This window comes from Mauremys reevesii, linkage group 1, assembly GCF_016161935.1.
Source record: "Mauremys reevesii isolate NIE-2019 linkage group 1, ASM1616193v1, whole genome shotgun sequence".
NCBI classification, from domain to species: Eukaryota; Metazoa; Chordata; order Testudines; family Geoemydidae; genus Mauremys; species Mauremys reevesii.
In genome coordinates this window covers 153,305,438-153,326,340 of record NC_052623.1, presented here as the reverse complement: position 1 = coordinate 153,326,340, position 20,903 = coordinate 153,305,438, and the positions used below count along the sequence as shown (strand labels likewise).

The following is a 20,903-nucleotide window of genomic DNA, read 5'->3' as shown; positions in this document are numbered from 1 at the left end:
TTGATAGGATAAAATTGCAAAGTCTGTGCATCCTCAGGTTTCAGATCTAACGCTTACCACCAGTTGTGATCAAATATAAATCTTCTCTCTTGGTACAGACTTGCACGATTAGGTATATGATAAGGAGTTTATGCTCTTTCACATGAAGCATCTGGCATTAACAACTGTTTCACACAAGCTTACATGGACAACTGGTCCGCTCCACTATGGCAATTCCTACTTTAGTATGCATGCATAATGAAAGTATGCATTGGAGAGGATTAGCGCTGTTAAGTATACCACATGCCTGTCAGAAATATTATTTAAAATTCATTGACTTTCAAGATTTTACTTTCAAATTAAATTTTGTGTTACTTTACAAAAAAGTGTATGTGATTCTAGTCCCTTCACACTGATAGATGAATACACCTGCATAGGACACCCGTGCAGCATAGGAGAACAATATAAGAGGAATTGTGAAGGAGCTGATTTTTTAATTAAAGTAAAGGCAAACAAATAAACAGTAGTAGACATTATATGTGATATAAACTCTAACAAAATGGATTAAAATAGCTTGCAGCACACTTCTCAACCCTCTTTCCTTGCTTTAACCTTTTTTTCTTTTTCATATTTCTGGCTTCATGCTGCCCCCTACTTTCGGTCCAGCAAAGGCCCTCCTCAGTTCTCTCCTCAAATTTACTTCTTCCAGAAATCCTGTCCTATTTTTTCTCTTCATGAATAATCTGTCCATACTCTCCACTTCCTGAACTGCTATCCCATGTTTTGTCCCATGCCTTGCAAAGCCATATTCATGGGAATAGCCACTTTAAACATAATAGAATTCCTTATACACCTCTACCCCAATATAATGCTGTCCTCGGGAGCCAAAAAATCTTACCGCGTTATTGGTGAAACCGCGTTATATCAAACTTGCTTTGATCCGCTGGAGTGCGCAGCCCTACCCCCCTGAAGCACTGCTTTACCGCGTTATATCCAAATTCGTGTTATATCGGGTCACGTTATATTGGGGTAGAGGTGTATTAGTAAGGAGTCAGAAGGATAGCTTAAATGCTTAGCTGAATCAAGGCCTTTAAATTAGGTAGCCTGTCTGTTTGTAAAGTTCCATTTAAGTTTAATAATAATAATAGAACATATTTATTTTTTGATGGATCTGCATAGGATAAATGATCTTTAACAACAACAGTAATTACATTTTTTAAAAAGTGTTTAAAGTTATTTGTCATTGTCACTTTTTGGAGAAAGTGTTAGACTATATCCTCACAGTTTGGGTGACATTTTGTACAACCTTGTATTAATCTTTGATGTAATTTAGGGCCTTACCTACAAAGTGAGCAACTTGAACATGATTTACGCAGGCAGTTAATAGTTTAATATGCCTAACATTCTCTTTAAGGGAATATTAGTGTTTTAACATGATATTCTTAAAAGTAGGAAAAACTCTGTGACAGAGGAGCAGAACATAGAGATGCTTTAAAAGGAAATAAATAAAGAAGGACATTCAAATAAACTCTAAACATTTCTAACAATTACTGTTCACAAATGGTACATTAAAATTAGAGTTGTCAATTGCAGTTAACTCAAGCAATTAATGCAAAGCAAATTAACTAGATAAAAAAGCGATTAATTGCAAATTTAATCACACTGTTAAACAGTAATAGAATACCAATTTAAATTTATTATAAATATTTTGGGATCTTTTCTACATTTTCAAATATATTGATTTCAGTTACAAAACAGAATACAAAGTGTACAGTGCCCACTTTATATTATTATTTGTTTATTACAAATATTTGCACTATGAAAAAGATAAACAAAATAAATAGTATTTTTCAATTTACCTCATACAAGTACTGTAGTGCAGCAGTTCTCCAACTGTGGGCTGTGACCCCAAAATGGGTTGTGACTCCATTTTAATGGGATCACCAAGACTGGCATTAGACTTGCTGGGGCCCAGGGTCCAAGCCCATGCCCCACCACCTGGAGTAGAATTCCAAGGGCTTTGGCCCTGGATGGCAGGGCTCAGACTTCGGCTTCAGCCTTGGGCAGTAGGGCTCAGGTTACAGGCCCCTTGCCTGGGGCTGAACCCTCGGGCTTTGGCCTCCCTGCCTGGTGCATCAAGGCTCAGACTTCAGCTTTTTCCCCCTGCCAACCCTTGCACCGGGCAGAAGGGCTTGGATGGGCTCTCTCCTTCTGCGGTCATGTAGTAATTTTTGCTGTCAGAAGGAGATCGTGGTGCAGTGAAGTTTGAGAACTCCTGCTGTAGTGCAATCTATTTAGAGAAAGAACAACTTAAAAATGTTGATTTTTTTTCTCATAACTGCACTCAAAAACAAAACACTGTAAAATTTTAGAGTCTACAAGTCCATTCAGTTCTACTTCTTGTTCAGCCAATTGGTAAGACAACCAAGTTTGTTTACATTAACAGGAGATACTGCTGCCCACTTCTTATTTACATCACTTGAAAGTGAGAACAGGCATTTGCATAGCACTGTTGTAGGTATTTACATGCCAGATATGCTAAGCATTCATATGCCCCTTCATGCTTCAACTTGTAGATTTTTATCCTTTTTTACAGTGCAAATATTGGTAATAAAAATAATAATATAAAGCGAGCACTGTACACATTGTATTCTGTGCTATAATTGAAATCAAGCTATTGGAAAATGTACAAAAACATCCAAAATACTTATAATAAATGTAAATAGGTATTCTGTTGTTATTTAACAGTGCAAATAAAACTGCAATTAATCACCACTATATTTTTAAGTCCCCCGATTAATTTCGACACCCCTAATTAAAATGCATCATTTTTCTCATTGATCTACTAGGAAGGAATACTTTTTTAGGCAGGAAAAAAAGGTACTATAATAATATTTTTAAAGCTCTAGGATGCATAATAAATATTTTATAATGGCTATAGAGAAAAATGAGATAAATTTAAAATAATATTGGTCATTAAAAATAGATCAAAGGCTAAAGCAATTAAATGTTGTTAAAATTTAATTTTCTCCATTAGTTAAATGGACATTTAAATTTTATTTTAAATGGCAATTATAAAATCCTTTTTACACTGAGCCCCTTTACAAGTGCATACACACACATCTTGAAGCTGTTTATAAAACTGTCAGAGCACCTGTGCAAGTTACAGCTATTAATGTGAAAGAATATTCCGGACACCCTTAATTCAATGAACTATTGTATTTATTGTTTAAATGTCAATGAAAATCATGCATATTTTGTGTGTTGCCACTGAAATTTGAAGTAGATTTATTTATAAAATAAAATACTTTCTAATAAATGTTGCTGAAATATTTCAAATAGCAGTTGCCCGTATATTTTAAACTACACACTTTGAAGTTGTAAATGAAGCTGATTATTATGAATTGATGTACCATACTATTTTAAATATACACCTGCTTTGTAATATTTGCAAAGGGTATTTTGGTACACTGTACTGTTTGTCTGTCCCCCAAATAGTTTATTTGTTGCAAAAAGTAGAGATCAGTGTTACATCCTTTTTGAAATTGTGCCTAGTTTGGAAAATAACACTTTTTCTTTCATAAAACTGTTGGTGGTTTTTTTTTAATTGGCTTCTTTGGAATGTTTTTGATTGTCTCTCATAAAATTTTGTTCCTCTCATCAGTCTGTTCCTTATCAATGTAATTAAATGGTCTGATATATATATATATATATAGATATATATATATATATATATATATATATATATATATAGATATAGATATCTATAGATATATATATCCATTTTCATTTTGAGGAAATCAAAGAGTTTGGGTCTTCTGTCTCATGGTAACACTACTCTATTGAAAGGCAGTAGTCTGGGGGAATATCTAAGTCTCCCATTTATTCCTGATTATCCCTGAGACTGAGAAATCCCCTAGTAGAGTTCTTGGTAAGTGTTAGGCATGAGAGAACTGCTTCTCAACTGTTGGGGGTTTAGGCCCTAACAATGTAACCTGCTGTACCCAGGTGGAGTGCTAGACCTGTATGGAGCCCCACCAAACTCAACACATTATTAACATACCGGGGGTGGCGTCTACAGCACTGAGGAAGTTGCAGGATTGGGACCTCAGGTCACAATCATAAAATTTGATTCAAATGCCTTTCTTTTTATGGACTATTGCTTTTTACAAAAAATTATTGTAGTTTGGATGTGATTAACTTGCTCTACCAAGGGGAAAACATATGGAGCAATCAGGCAGTTGACCTGTCATAGCTTTGGATAGATGGGTATCTCTGTATTGGAGGACCTGAATGAATGCAAAACCAAAGTGTGCATCATTTTTTTCAAACTTTTCCTTAATTACCACTTCCACTGATCCACCTTGAATCTATTTTATATGTCCCTTGTCATTATAACCAGCACGTGATTTATGGTCAACATCCCCATAAATGGGGATTATTATATTCTAGTAGTATGGTCAGAATAATAGGAATCTTGGAATAGATAATAATCTCTTCCTTTGAAAATAACATATCCTTTCTCCATGTATTTGCTTATAAGAGGATAAGAAAAAAATGCAGATTGCAAGGTATAGTGCTGGCTGATTTAAAGCACGCCACTCCCACGGCCCCTGTAATGCAAGTTTTGCTCTATAACTGTCACTGTACTCATTAAAATCCATACTCTACATTTTAAATATAATTATTAGTCATTATATTGTAATGAGCAGTGTTGCTGTTGTGTAAAGTGAAATTGTCTTTCAGTTCCTGTGGGAGCAGTGAGGGGAGTGAATAGGAGGGAGTGGGAGAACCTGCTTTTAAATGGGAGCCATAGTACAGGAGTCTTGTTTGAATGTTCAAGGTTACAAGATGATCAAGAATAATTACTGCTTAGTGGCAGTAAATCAAAAGCTATTGGAGATATCATTTAATTACTAGCTTCTTTTGGCCGTTACTTAGAGGAAAAGGAAATGCAGATATCATTATTTATCATCTGATTATCATTAATTTCTATGCAGTTATTTTCTCTAAGGGCAGACACTGCAGTCTATCTGTGGACTTTAAGTGTGGGGTAAGGTATAAATGTAATCCTTTTACTTTCTGCTGTCAAATCTTTCTGGCGGCTTTGAAAGTTGTGCAATAGCCACATGGCTAAAATGAGTGACATTATAATTAGTCCTAGTCCTAGAGAGCGAGTTCATAAATCAAAGAGAGAATAGAGCGCAGAAGTAAAACTGAAGTGGTGGTTACTTAATGTAATCACAAGCATGTATTGCAGGGCATAAAGTTAATATATTTTATCACTATTCTTAATACTAAGTACTTGTTACTACAATTACACACATTGAAACTTCAAATCAGCAAAAGTCATAAAAGTTTAACATTAGGCAATAATGGAACAAGCTTAGTAATTTATAATACCTTACTCAGATTTTATTTTTCTTTAAGATGGGTCCGTATGTATATCCCTCTGCTTAATCCTACGTATGAAACCCTAGAACTGGAAATTGTCAACAGCAATCCTGGAAATTTTTCAATAGAGACTGACCCAAGGAAATCTGTAAGTACTAAAAAAAAAACAGAAAAAACACCCGAAAGGATCCTTTTGCCTTCATGCAATAGGGACATAGTAGAGCTTTCCCTTCCAATTTTATTGATGAAACAAGTTGTTAATTATATAGTGCATTAAGAATATACACAGGGCCGGCTCCAGGCTCCAGCGTAGGAAGCAGATGCTTGGGGTGGCCAATTCAAATAATAAAATAATATAATATATGGAGATATACCTATCTCCTAGAACTGGAAGGGACCTTGAAAGGTCATCAAGTCCAGCCCCCTGCCTTCACTAGCAGGACCAAGAACTGGGGCGGCACTCTGTCTAGTATCAGGGCGGAACGTCCGGGTCTTTGGCGGCAATTCGGCGGCAGGTCCCTCATTCCCTCTCTTCCTCTTTGAGCTGCCGCCAATTTGCCACCAAAGAGGAAGAGAGGGAGGACCTGCCTCCGAACTGCTGCTGAAGAAGTGGCGCGATTTTGCTGCCGCCGAAGTGCCGCTGCTCATCTTCTTTTTTTTTTTCGCCACTTGGGGCGGCAGAAAAGCTGGAGCTGGCCCTGAATATACAGCATTGTACAAAGAGTTAAATGTTCCATATAAATACGTGCATCTGTCCTAGAGAAGTTTACAGCCTAAAGGCAAAAGGATATGTAAAACAATGCAATATGATCAGAAAATGAGCACAGTGTGGACATTTGTGGAGCACTTTGTGGAGTAGTTTTGTGAAGGAGCAGAGAGACCGTGCTTGGCAAACATTGATTTGGGAAGGCATGAAGTCAGGTGGTGTTGGAGGCAAATGGAACAATCAAGCAGGGGTGCTGGAACAATTTGTATAGTGAGGCTGCTGAGAGCCATTGAATCAAACTATAAACCCTGTAGATGATGGAAACCACTTCAAGCCAGGGGGTTCTACCACACCTCCAGCACCCCTAGTTCCAGCACCTCTGCAATCAAGACAGAAGCTTGAGAAGATTGTAGGAGTTAGAATGGGGAAAGAAAATGATGAGAGAAGAGATGTAGTTTAGGGCAGATTTGTGCAGAGAGTTGAGACCTGGGAGTGAGCTCAGTGTGGAAAGAAAGAAGTTAGTGGAGGGGGATCTAAGAAGATCAGAGATGTTTGACTATCTTGGCAGCAATGTATTGAATAGAGTAGAGAGAGAGGTGAGGCGCAGGGAAGCCAGAGAGCAGAAAGTTACTGTACTGGGTGCTTCAGATGGTAGAGAGGGGATACTCCATGTGGTTCTGTGCCCTTCCACCCCCTTCCCCATCCCTCTTCAGGGACCCTTCTCACGAGCAACTTCTCATTCAGGAGGTGCAGTCACTCCTAGCACTGGGGATGGTGGAGGAGGTTCCACAGGAGCACAGAGACAAGGGTTTTTATTCCCATTATTTCCTAATACCAAAGGCCAAAGGCGTCCTCAGGCCTATCCTGGACTGGCACGACCTCAACAAGTTCATGAGAAAACTCAGGTTCCGCATGGTCTCCCTGACCTCCATTATCCTTTCACTGGATCCAGCAGACTGGTATGCTGCCCTCGACTTGAAGGACGCGTATTTTCACATAGCAATCGCACACAACCACAGAAAGTTCCTCAGGTTTGTGGTCAATGGTTCCCATTACCAATTTACTGTCCTCCCTTTCAGTCAGTCAGCAGCACTTCAAGTATTCTCCAAGTGCATGGCAGTCATCACTGCCAATCAGGTACAGGTGTTCCTATACCTCGATGACTGGCTGATCAAAGGCCGATCCAGGGCTCAGGTGGAAGCTCAGGTGGCATTCATCAAAGCCACCTTCGAGAATCTGGGCCTACTACAACAAGGCGAAATCGACTCTGTCCCCATTCCAGAGGATAGAGTTCATAGGGGCGATTCTCGACTCAACCCAAGCCAGAGCATTTCTTCCGCAGTTGAGATTCCAGGCTGTCGATGCTATGATCCAGGGATTCAGGCAGTTCCCCACCACCACCGCGAGAAATTGTCTCAAACTTCTCGGCCACATGGCAGCCTGTACGTACGTCATTCAGCACACCAGACTTGGACTTCGGCCGCTTCAGTTGTGGCTTGCATCAGTGTACAGACCTGCCAGGGACAGCTTGGACAGGATCGTGACCCTGCCTTGCCCTGTCCTCAACTTGCTCCTGTGGTGGATGGACGTTCAGCAGGTGTGCTCAGGAGACTTCTTCTTTGCCCCACAACCATCCCTAGAGTTAGTGACGGACGTGTCAGATTTGGGGTGGGGAGTTCATCTGGGGGACCACAAGACTCAGGGCCTCTGGTCACAGACAGCTCTGAGTCTTCATATCAATGTCAGGGAGTCAGGGCGGTATGCCTAGCGGGTCAGTCATTCTGCCTGTATCTAGCAGCTCAATGTGTATTGGTCATGACAGACAATACGACAGTGATGTTCTGTATCAACAAACAGGGGGGTGCATGCTCCTCTCCCCTGTGCCAGGAAGCCCTCAGTTTATGGGACTTTTGTATAGAGCACTCAGTCTATCTACAGGCGTCGTACCTTCCAGGGTCCAGAACGAGCTGGCGGACCACCTCAGCAGGTCTTTTCACAGCCACGAGTGGTCCCTTTGCCAGGACGTCGCATCTTCACTCTTCCAGAGGTGGGGATGTCCCTTGATCGACCTCTTCGCCACGCAATGCAACAGGAAGTGTCAGAAGTTCTGCTCCTTCCAGAATCACAGTCCGGGCTGCACAGTGGACGCATTCCTCCTCCATTGTGGGGGACCGCTTCTGTACGCCTTCCCACCCATACCACTCATCCACAAGGTCCTGATCAAGATCCACAGAGACCGGGCTCAGGTCATTCTCACAGCACCAGCCTGGCCCTGCCAGCATTGGTACACGTCTCTCCTAGATATATCAGTTGGAGCCCTGATTACCCTGTCACTTTTCCCGGACCATCTCATGCAGGATCATGGACGGCTCCAGCACCTGAACCCGCAGTCACATCTCACAGCCTGGAGGCTCCACAGCTGAATCAGTTTGAGCTTTCCTGTTCAGAACAAGTCAGACAGGTTCTCTTGGGCAGTAGGAAACCCTCCACTAGGGTCACGTGCCTGGCCAAGTGGAAGAGATTTTCAATCTGGTCAGCTCAGCGTGACTTTCCCCCAGTGCTAGCCTCAGTGCCCCAGATTTTGGATTATCTTTTCCACCTAAAGCAGGAAGGTCTCTCCTTGTCTTCTATAAGAGTACACCTGGCTGTCATCTCGGCTTTCCATCTGGGGGTACAGGGCTGCTCGATTTTCGCTAACCCCCTGGTCAGTCGCTTCCTGAAGGGCCTCGACAGGTTGTACCTGCACATCTGCCAACCGATTCCAGCTTGGGATCTTAACTTGGTCTTCTCTAGGCTCATGGGGCATCCCTTTGAGCCTGTAGCAACATGATCCCTGCTCTACCTCCCCTGGTGCGATAACTTCAGCCCAAAGGGTGTCTGAGCTCAGGGCTCTAACGTCCAAGCCGACCTACACAATGTTTTTTAAGGACAAGGTTCAGCTCAGGCCCCATCTGGCCTTCCTCCCAAAGGTGGTATCGCAGTTCCACATCAACCAGGACATTTTCCTCCCAGTTTTCTACCCTAAGCCTCATGCGAGTTGCAGGGAGCATAGGCTCCACACTCTCGATGTCTGCAGAGCACTGGCCTTTTCAATTGAGAGAATGAAACTGTTCAGGGAGGCGGTACAGCTCTTTGTCACAGTAGCGGACAGGATGGAAGGCCAGCCTGTTTCGACACAGCACATTGCATCATGGATTGTGGTCTGCATTACCGAGTGCTACAATCTAGCAGGAATCCCAGCGCTCCCGATAATGGCACACTCTACAAGAGCGCAAGCTTCATCAACGGCTTTCTTGGCTGAAGTCCCCACCCAGGAAATCTGCAGGGCAGTGACGTGGTCATCAATACACACTTTCACTGCACATTATGCAATTACTGGGTCAGGCAGAGATGATGCGGCCTTTGGTAGAGCAGTACTCCAGTCAGTGGACAGCTCCAACCCCACCCCCTAATTTTGCTTGTGAGTCACCTGATTGGAATGGACATGAACAAACAATCAAAGAAGAAAAAACAGTTATTCGCCTTCTTGTAACTGTTGTTCTTGGAAATGTGTTGTTCATGTCCATTCCAATACCCACCCTCCTACCCCTCTGTCGGAGTAGGTGGCAAGACGGAATTAAAGGGGTGGCGGGTCGGCAGGGCTATATATTAGGCACCATGAGGGCGCGACTCCAGGGGGCACCCAGGCCGACCCAACGGACGCTGTTAAGGGGAAAATCTCGGCCGTTGTACACGTGCGGGTGCACACACCTGATTGGAATGGATTTGAACAACACATCTTGAAGAACAACAGTTAAGAGAAGGTGAGTAACTGTGCTGTTTTTTTATTGTAGATTCCCTTGTATAATGTGGATCCTTATATGACACCAGTTAATTATATATTAGAGTATTTATTGCATCTTAAGAAGACATCTCTTTCATTATCTTCAGTTAAGGTTCATCTCTCAGCCATATCTGCATATCATGTACCTGCAGAAGGAAAATCAATTTTTACTAATGGAACAATTAAGAGGTTTTTAAAGGGCCTTAATTTGTATCCTCCAATAAGAACTCCTATGCCCTCCTGTGATCTGAATGTAGTACTAGCACAAATAATAAGACCTCCCTTTTAACAGCACTGAGGAGCGGTTCTTTATTTCAGCTATCTGTAAAAACATTGGTTTTGGTAGCAATCACTTCCATCATACAAAAATGAATTGCCTGCATTAATGGCTGATCTATCACTGACTGTGTTTCATATGGATAAAGAGGTTTTTTGCACTCATCCCAAGTTGTTACCAAAAATAGTCTCTGATTTTCCCATAAATCAATCTGTAATTTTACCGTTTTTTTTCTCCAAACCCCATAGTCATGATGGGGAAGCTAAATTATACCCATTAGATCTGAGGAGAACATTTATCTTTTTATTTAGACATAACTAACCAATTTAGAAAGTCTTCAAGGCTATTTTATATTTATGAAGCTCATAAATCCATTCCTTGAGGCATCAGAACTCATGCAGCTAGATCCAAGTCAGCTTGCATGGCTTTCTCCAGTCAAATTCCTCTGATAGAGATATGTAGAGCAGCAACCTGGAGTTCTGTTCACACTTTTACTAAACAATATTCTTTAGACTTGGCATCTAGATCAGATGCATAGATTGGCAGGACAGTCCTGCATTCCTTGTTTAACTAGAACTCCGGGTCCCACCATCCTGGGTCAGCGACTGCCTATTAATCTACCCCACGTGTGGGGATATGTAGAGGATACCTGAAGGAAGAAATTAGTTTCTTACCTTGTAACTGAGGTTCTTTGAGATGGATTCTGCATATTCCCACTCCCTATCCATCTTTCCCCACTACCATGGAGTCCTACCTACCAAACGCCTAGTAGCAACTATATTGGGTATTAAAATGAGCTTAAAATGTGGCATAGATTTCTATTTTTCTCCACAAGAAGTTGGCCGTTATGCCCTTTGAATTTTCTATGTAGATGTATTTGGTTTCTCTTTATAAATTTGTAATATGAAGTCTTACAATTTGTGCTCTGTCAAATTTTTCCTTGGCAGTCCTAAATTTTCAATGTTCAATAATATATCTTTAAAACGATGGTATATCCACCCAAAGTTTGGCAGAGAGGTAGACTCTGAGGACATCTGGTGCAAGGAGGTTTTTACTTGTTTGTTTTTTAAGCTGGATTTGGGATAATTTTAGAAGAATAACTGAAAGTGTAGGTGCTGTGCATGCAAGCCTTATTGGTTGCACAAAAAACTTTTTCCATCTGACGCTTTTCTGTCAGAATGTATGCTACAGTAAAGAAGAGTTCACGTGCAGCTGCTGACAGAGAAAATATTCTCAGTTATCAGCTGCACATCTACTCTCAAGAAGACTCAAAAAGCTTGGCTTGTGTAGCCTAACCAAAAGAAGACTGAGGAGAGATATGATTCCTCTCTATAAATATATCAGAGGGATAAATACCAGGGAAAGAGAGGAATTATTTAAGCTCAGTACCAATGTAGACACAAGAACAAATGGATATAAACTGGCCATCAGGAAGTTTAGACTTGAAATTAAATGAAGGTTTCTAATCATCAGAGGAGTGAAGTTCTGGAATAGCCTTCCAAGTGGAGCAGCAGTGGAGGCAAAAGGCATATCTGGCTTCAAGACTAAGCTTGATAAGTTTATGGAAGGGATGGTATAATGGGATAGCCTAATTCTGGCAATTAATTGATCTTTGACTATTAGCGGTAAATATGCCCAGTGGCCTGTGATGGGACACTAGATACGGTGGGATCTGAGTTACTGCAGAGAATTCTTTCCTGGGTGTCTGGCTGGTGAGTCTTGCCCACATGGTCAGGGTTTAGCTGATCGCCATATTTGGAGTCAGGAAGGAATTTTCCTCCAGGGCAGACTGGCAGAGGCCCTGGAGGTTTTTCGCCTTCCTCTGCAGCATGGGGCACAGGTCACTTGCTGGAGGATTCTCTGCACCTTGAAGTCTTTAAACCACAAGTTGAGGACTTCAGTAGCTCAGACATAGGTCAGGGGTTTGTTACAGGAGTAGGTGGGTGAGATTCTGTGGCCTGCGTTGTGCAGGAGGTCAGACTAGATGATCATAATAATGGTCCCTTCTGACCTTAAAGTCTATGAGTCTATGAGTCTTCCAACTTATTCACTCATTTAGGTATATAAATAAATTAGGAAACTAACACACAAACTTCTTTGTGAAGTAGTTTTTGTACCACAATTTTAGCACAAACACACTACACCCCACAAGTTTTTCTGCCCCCTAGTGGGGCCAGCCTTCCATCGGACCCTTTTAACCTTCCTTTTACACACAGCCCCTTGCCAAAAATTGTCTCATATCACAACCAACTACTACATCAAACATTTACAAGTGCTAGTACAGAGAAAAAAATTATCTGATAAGGGGTGTGTTCAGAAAAGGGAGGTAGAGTTAAAGGTGTGTAGACTACGGTGTACTATGGTAATGGTATGGTGTGTGCTTATGGGTGGAGGAGTAGCAAGTATGTACTGCTAGGTGGCTTAACTTTTAATTCCCTTGCTTTTCTGGATATGTGTCACACATGCGGTGTATGTAGCAATTCTAACTGCTTCATAATAAAGTTTTGTGTTTTCATAGAAGCAGTCTTTAGATTTCTTGAGGCTCTTTTCCACTAGTTTCTCTTGTGAAGATCCCCAGAAGCCACTTGTTATCTCTAGCTTTTATGTGAATGAAATGAAAGAGTATCTGAAGTGAGCAAAATTTAGTCCTTTTTAAAGCCTTCCTGTTTAATGATTATTTTAGTTATAGATCCTATTGCTATTTATCATTTTCTCTGCAATAGAAAGCTGATCCATTTTATTTTATATATAGCTTTGTATTTCAAACGAGATTAATTTCCTGGTATAGTACCATATTATAGCACCCGAAATAAAATCAATGTTAGAAGAGATCTCCTGTAATATTAAATAAATAAAATCACATCTCTATGCCACTATAGGCACTTCAGTAATAATGTGCACTTCAGTAATAATGACTCCTAACTGTTTGCTTAACCCTAGCTAGCAGCCTTTCTTCTCTGTAGCATTCAACACATTTTCTTTCTTGGATTATCCTTTGTATAATCCAATGGGACTTGAAGTCTCTCCACTGGTCTTAGTCTGGTTCCTCTGGTTTAATCCAGATTTTGCGGGGGACTTCCCCTGTCAAAATTACACCATGCACAAATTTTTTGAAAGAAAAATTGTACAAACAATAATGAGCGTACAATATTGTAGCTGTGTGGCTATAATATACTGTTATTAAATACCATTCCATCAACCTCACTGTCTTCCTCCAGGTTCCTCCTTAGAACTCAGTACTTTAACTTAGCCTTACACTACTAATTATCCACCGCTTTTCGCATGCCTCAGCTTATGCCAACGTGGATCACATTACAATATACGCACACACCACCACAGAACCAGCATGGTGTGTACTAAGCATAACTGCTCAATCAGGTTGCTCTTCTGTTGCATCCCTCCTCATATTTTGTCTATATTTCATCTGCTTAGGCCCAGGTAGACATGTCTGCATATGGAGGTGCAGAATCGGGAATTTAGATTGTAATTTCCGTCCTTAGGGGCATGGATATCAGTTTAACTGAGTCAAAGAGAGTCTCAGTTGGGAAGGGGTAATTTACATGCCAGGGAAGAAAGGAGTTAATCAGGAAAAGCAATAAACAAGAGGGTTTAGGAAGATATAGATTAAAGTTGTAGAGTCTGGTATGCTTGGGTAAGCATCCACTTACTCTGTAAGGGACTGGGGAGGGGCATGTGTTCTACCAGTCACAGCTGGGCTGAGGTCTGTCCACCAGGGCTGGAAGTTGCCGGCAGGAGTTGGAGGAATCGCAAGAGCGAGGTTCCGTAAGCAAGGATCAGGGTTAGAGTTAGCCAGGATCAGAGTAGGGTGACTAGATGTCCCGACTGTGGGGTCTTTTTCTTATATAGGCTTCTATTACCCCCCCCCCCATCCCGATTTTTCACATTTGCTGTCTGGTCACCTTAGATCAGAGACCAGAGATCAGAGGTAGAATCAGGAGGCAAGAGCCAGGATCAGAGTCAGGCTGGAGTTGGAGGCTGGAGATTGGAAACAGTATCAGATTAGAATCAGGAGGCAGGAATCCGAGTCAGATTCAGGCTGGCATCAGAGACAGAGATCAGGAGATCAAGAAAAGTCTGGCATTATAGAAGGCCTATGTGTGGGGTTGCCCAGACAACTTCCTTGGGAAGGCCCGGGGTTTAAATAGGATGCTTGACCAATCAGAGGGCTGCTGTCTTTCACTCTGAGTCTCTTAGGCAGCACTTCCTCTGGCAACTGCTCTCCATAGTACTCCCTTGCTGTGTCTCTGCATGGCCTCATGGTGGCACTCTGGGGAATACCAACTGTCTCAGGCTCTGCAGACTGAAGTTCTAGCCTTCATGTCTACATCTTATGCCCTCCTGGTATTTGTTTTCCCTTCTGCAACCCTCCCTTTTGGCCTCTAGGCCCTGGCTTTCTCACTGAGTAACTTACATCTTGCTGAATCTTAAAGGGCTGTAGAAAAAAAATATTGTACTATATTTTGGGGAAATAATATATGACCATGTAATTAATAATAGTACCAAGGTTTTATATAGCACTTTTCATCAGTCAATCTCAAAGTGCTTTGCAAAGGAGGTCAGTATCGTTATTCTTCTTTTACAGAGAGGAAAACTGAGGCACAGAGATGCACTGATTTGCACAAGGGCAACCAGCAGTTGAGCTGGAAACAGAATCAGGGTCTCTTGAGTCCCAGTCAAGTGCTCTGTCCACCAGACAACACTGCATAATACATACAAAAGGGCAAGTTGTGCATACAAGTCATCATTAGTTAGGGACTTAACTGGTTTTTAAATGATTAATTATTCAATTTCAGTGGTCTGATACGGTAGATTTTTTTAAAATGGACTGTCCTAATTTATTTTAAAAAACTGTTTGACACCATCACTAACAACTGTTTCTAGGCCAGGTTCCTTCTACCACCAGCCATTTTGTTGTTCTTTTCAGAAATGGTTCCAAGATTATTTTTTTTTAATAATGGAAGAAGATGTTTTTCACTCTCCTCTGATTCAAAAATGGATAAAGCATTTTTACTCAAATTGTCCAGATAATTTTATCTTAGGGAAGAGACTAGTCCTGGAAAATTTCAACCTAATATGTGAAAGTTTCAGAATGCTTTTAGTGACTGAAAACGAGATTATATTCTAGTGTGACCTTTGCAGTTTCTAGTTTTGGAAATATAATGCTAATGCTTGCCAGTTAATTCTTGAAATCAGAAGACCCAGGGCTGTGGAGCTTTGTAATACCTTAGAGAACTGTAATTGCAAAACATTCCCTTTTATTAATCCTGTCGTGTAACTATCTATTTTCATGTTTCTGAGTCCATCGCACGTTCTGGTCTATACACCAACTTTTAGTTTTCAACAATGTTTTATTTTAATATAATAGAAATGGCAAAATAACATTTATAAAAATAAAATATTTTGTCTAAAATATAGGATTAGAATTAATATATCCAGAACAATAAACGTCTATTGTTACTTTTAAAAACATAATTTTAAAAAACTTGTCAAAAAAAACCCAAACCCAGGGCATGTCAAGTTTCAACCCTTTGCCAATTACATCTGGGCCCAACTATCCATTCCTCACTCAAATCAAGCTCCCACTGACATCATTTGGAGATTTGGATGTGCAAGGAATACAGGACTCCAAGCCCTATTTGGTTATAAACTTCCAAAAATTGGGGTCTGCCATGGACACTGTGACAAGACCATTAACTATAGTGCACAAAAACTGATAGTCTAGTAATTCTTGTTTACTGCCTGTTACTAATCTTTCAGGGTTGACAGTCACTTTGGCACAGGGGTTTGTCAGTGCCAGCTGTTGTAATGTAATGTTTTGACCTTTGTTGGTTTTAAATAGTATTACATTTTATTAAATGATGCCAGCTTGCACAATATTGATCAGTTTTGTTCTGTATTATCACACAGTAAAATGATTTAAAACTGTCTGTTTAGATATGAACAAGTACTTTTAAAAAATGATGTAGCAATTGTGAAATCAGTGATTTTGCCCACCTGATTTATAGGGGCAAAAGCAATGATACTATGATACGTGCTCTGTTTGCCTTGAGCTTCAGAACACTTGTATTATCACAATGTAGCTGGGCACCTGGCTTTTCCCTATGCAATTGTGAATCACACTAGTGTAGTTCAGAAGCAGATAAACCGTAACAACCTCATTTACTGTGTGAGTGTATGTAAGCAGAAGAGGAGAGGCACATATAAACATACTATAGATTCCCCTTAAAGTCAGTTTGTTTCTTTTGATTTCAATGTACTAACATTTTTAGTATTACACTGATGTGAAAAAAATAAAATAAAATAAAGAGTAGCAATGTGATCAGAAATAAAAATCATATACCTTCCATTGGCATTTTAAGGAATCAAACTTAGCTTCCTTTTTAGCAATCAGTAATACCACATTGTTAGTATTTGGGGAATAAACGTGCTGTGACTGCCACTAAATACTGTTTACTGAAGTACATTTTATCAGTCTTACCAGACCGTGCGTGCTGAGTGGAGAATGTGTACAGTGGAACACATTAATCAAATAAACATCAACAGTGTCGATAAAAAGCACAAAAAAGGAACTAACTCAAAAAAAGTATTGATATTTTCCTCTCTCTTTTGCTTTCTTTGTGTGTTTGCACAGCTGATGGTGGCTCCTCATTCCACTACTGAAGTACCTGTTCAGTTCTGTCCTTCTGCCCTGGGAAGAGCCAATCACACGGCATCAATCACCTTCACATGCTCACAGGTATGATGCTATATTTAGTGTCCAAAGCACTGTGACATCAGATAATACAATATTTTCAAATATAGTTATAAATAAAAGTTTCAGTCCAAAGAGCAATTTAAAATCAGATTTTTGGATCCTTAATCATACAGCCAGGGCAAAAATAATCGACTTAGATGCACATGATAAATAATTTGTTTTAGCCTTAGTTTTGCTCTGCTTTCAGCATATCTACAATTTTAGATAGAATTAATGCTGTTGGTTGATGTGCAGAGAACTAGAATATGCATTAGTATTTCTAATTTGCTTAGTAATTACCAGGTTATCCCAAATTATTCATTACTGAAATAGTCTTCCTGCTCTGAAGTTAACTTAATAGTTCCTCTTGTAAAGTATTATCATAAATAAGCCCCACTTATTAATGTTTATCTTCATTTAAAATACTCATGTACTTGAAAGAATTGTCATCCTTTGATTTAACTTGAAACTAATCTTCTTTATATTTGATGTGTTAAAATTTTTAGCATTTTTCCTTTGTGTTTCCTGAATCTTTAAAGAGAAGCAACTAAATGGAGAAGCATGAGTCATCTCTTTGACCTACTAGCTTACTAAAAATTGCAGCTGGAGACAAAGAGCAGAACTGATATTATGACACGAGTGCCATAATGTCAGCCCATGAGTTGTGCTTGAGTGAAATGTTTGCTTTCCAAATGTATGTAATTTCCTCTCCTTGTTCTTGTTGGGCTGTCAAATATCCTAATGGGCTGTTGACTTGAAAATTACCTCAGTTGAATGCTAGGGAAATGTCTCTGGCATGATTCTCAGTAATACTGCAAAAGCAGAACTTGTCTCTTCTACAAGAAAAAAGAAGTAAGAAAGTGATAGAGCCCATTTTTTTCTGATATCAGAATGCCTAGCGGACAGGTTACCTATAGGTGGTGGTTGCAAAGCATGCATTTTTAGAGTCCCCTTCCTCTTTAATATTTATTAAGAATAAAAGCAAGGAGCCAGCATTTCTGGTATAAGCGGTGTATAACCAAGGAAAGTTCAAGAGGACAAAATGCCATTATCTTTTTCTGAATCCTAATAGCTCTCAGAACTCTGATCTATATATTAAAAGTTTAATTCTTCATCAGATACAGAAGCAATAAAGCAAGTAAATAATTCACTTAAGCCTTTCAGGAACAAATTGAGCCCTGATACTTGATTTTTCTCATCCAGTGCGTCTCCTCTCACATAATGGCAAATCTCCAAATTTTTATCTGCAGCTGAACTTTAATCAATATCTCATCCTTTCAGTTGCTTTGTCCAGGCCCTCTCAACCTTTTCAATCTCTTGCTCTTACCTTTGTAATTTTTTTCAATGCCCTTTTCATCCCTGAACCATATGGATCTTTCTTTTTTTTTATTCTGTTCACTTTCACTGCTGCACACCTTATCAAATTGATGCCAGACGATTCCAGGGTGCTAATTATTGCATTTAAAAAGATATTATGTATTTGCACAAATTTAAGGTGGTTGTTTTTAAATATCTGAATCCTAGAACAACTTTTTAACCTAAAAAAAAATTGCATTGATTCTCCTTTCTTGATTTCACTGGTTATATGCACCTGAACTGACACTGTAAACCATGTCATAGCTGTGTAACTAACTAATCTAAAATCAACTAATGGCAGTAGTTATAGGATAAACCTTAACTTTTTTGATTCTGTCTCTTCGCTGAATTGAGAGAAGCTGCTAGCTGTTTGATTTGTTTCTGGTTTAGAGCTGTGCAGTCAAAAAAGCAATCAGGATGTTAGGAATCATTAAAAAGGGGATAGAGAATAAGACTGAGAATATATTATTGCCCTTATATAAATTGATGGTATGCCCACATCTCGAATACTGCATACAAATGTGGTCTCCTCATCTCAAAAAAGATATACTGGCACTAGAAAAGGTTCAGAAAAGGGCAACTAAAATGATTAGAGGTTTGGAGAGGGTCCCATATGAGGAGAGATTAAAGAGGCTAGGACTCTTCAGCTTGGAAAAGAGGAGACTAAGGGGGGATATGATAGAGGTATATAAAATCATGAGTGATGTGGAGAAAGTGGATAAGGAAAAGTTATTTACTTATTCCCATAATACAAGAACTAGGGGTCAACACATGAAATTAATAGGCAGCAGGTTTAAAACAAATAAAAGGAAGTTCTTCTTCACATAGCGTACAGTCAACTTGTGGAACTCCTTACCTGAGGAGTTTGTGAAGGCTTGGACTATAACAGCATTTAAAAGAGAATTAGATAAATTCATGGTGGTTAAGTCCATAAATGGCTATGAGCCAGGATGGGTAAGGAATGGTGTCCCTAGCCTCTGTTTGTCAGAGGATGGAGGTGAATGGCAGGAGAGAGATCACTTGATCATTGCCTGTTAGGTTCACTCCCTCTGGGGCACCTGGCATTGGCCACTGTTGGTAGACAGGAAACTGGGCTAGATGGACCTTTGGTCTGACCCGGTACGACAGTTCTTATGTTCTTATGTGTGAAGAGCTCTTCAAAATAAAAATCCAAGTTTAGGTTTTAATCACTTCAGTTTTTGAAACCTAAAATTAGCTTTGTTGGGATAGCACAACTGAAATGCCAGCTTGAATATAATGTATGCCCAGAGTGTTAATATATTTCTATCATATTGTTCTCCTAGCATACCAGCAACATCCATATGTAATGGAGCGAGGCTAATAGTGCTAATCAGCATAGGAGAGAAGCAGAGTTTTGCAATAGATCTTGTCAAATATTCTTTGCTTAGGGTTATTTTTTTAGTTCTTTCCTCCTCATATGCTGCAGTAGGCAGTGCATATTCTTCATCTGCATCCTGTTAGGTTTCCATTTCACATGAAAGCCAAACCTTTTCTTTTAACACTAGATTTCTTTTTGGTCTAATTTTTTACAAAATTGGCCTCTAATTTTGGATGCTTCATTTTTTTGCCTGCCCAACTTGCAACACTTTGAGTCTGTGAAAACTTAGCCCTTTTCCTTCTAAGACAGCACGGTTTATCTTTAAACATTTTGAATTCAGTGAGCAAAATTGCAAAAATAGGACTAACACAGGAAACTGATTTATTTTCTATCATATACATCTTTATTAACAGCTAACTTTATAGCCACTCCCTCTATACAGCTGCATTAAAAGTGTACCTTTTCCTTTACTGATAGTTTAAGTAAACCTGGGGTATATATACCATGATAGCTAGTTTACCAGGCCTGGATTCACAGTAGAGCAGGACATCAATTACAATATCTAGTTTACCAGGCTTCGGTTCACATTAGAGCTGGGCTAAACCAATTGAGAAACGGTTAAATTAATGTATAGCACATCTGCTTCTCTAAATATATCATCTGCAAGAATTCAGGCTGTTGTGTCTCAGCTCCTTACTGTGAGACTGGCAATATTCCTTCAACCTGTTGAAGATTTTGGCTCCTTAAGGCAGTGATGGAGCATGGATGTTGCATGTCATGTGTTCATTATAACTGCTGCCTTTGGAACCTTCCAGTCAGTTTCTTCTGTGATTGCAAAGATCCTCTCCAAAGAGCTGCTCTGGGTACTCTCCCAAATTGCAACAAAATCTTTTTAATGATAATTCCTGCCTTCTTGTCAGAGGCTGAGAATGGTGTTCACAGATTTATAACTGAAACAGAGCTGTATTATATTTAAGTCAGCAATATCTAAGTATATTTTTATTTCATCATCATCACTTCCAGACAGTCCAATCTGATTCTACACCTGAGTTACCCCAGCTATTAAAAGTTTTTCTACCTTATGATTTATTCTAAACTTGGCAGGCAGGAATTTTTTTATTTGCCATTTCCTCCACCCTCATGTGGATATTTTGGCTTACGATGTGGGGATGAAGGGAAGTAGTTTACTAATTTCAAAGGTAGTGGAATTACACTAGGGATGACCTTGACCCAATATGTCTAATAAAGCATTTATCTTTTAGGAATAGGAAGTCA

At 39.8% G+C, this 20,903-nt stretch overlaps 1 protein-coding gene and 1 long non-coding RNA gene across 5 annotated transcripts in view; one reads left to right on the top strand and one right to left on the bottom strand.

Annotated features, from left to right (window-relative positions):
• Positions 1-20,903, top strand: part of CFAP47 (cilia and flagella associated protein 47) — a 642,607-nt gene that overhangs the window by 461,575 nt on the left and 160,129 nt on the right. For all 3 annotated transcript variants that reach the window (XM_039536653.1, XM_039536643.1, XM_039536662.1), the window contains 2 exons: positions 5,410-5,521; positions 16,832-16,936. In XM_039536653.1, the coding sequence (XP_039392587.1) occupies positions 5,410-5,521; positions 16,832-16,936 (217 nt within the window). The remainder of the gene's footprint in view (positions 1-5,409; positions 5,522-16,831; positions 16,937-20,903) is intronic.
• The window catches only part of LOC120404363, a 103,865-nt gene that overhangs the window by 19,647 nt on the left and 63,315 nt on the right, over positions 1-20,903 (bottom strand). The window lies entirely within an intron of this gene.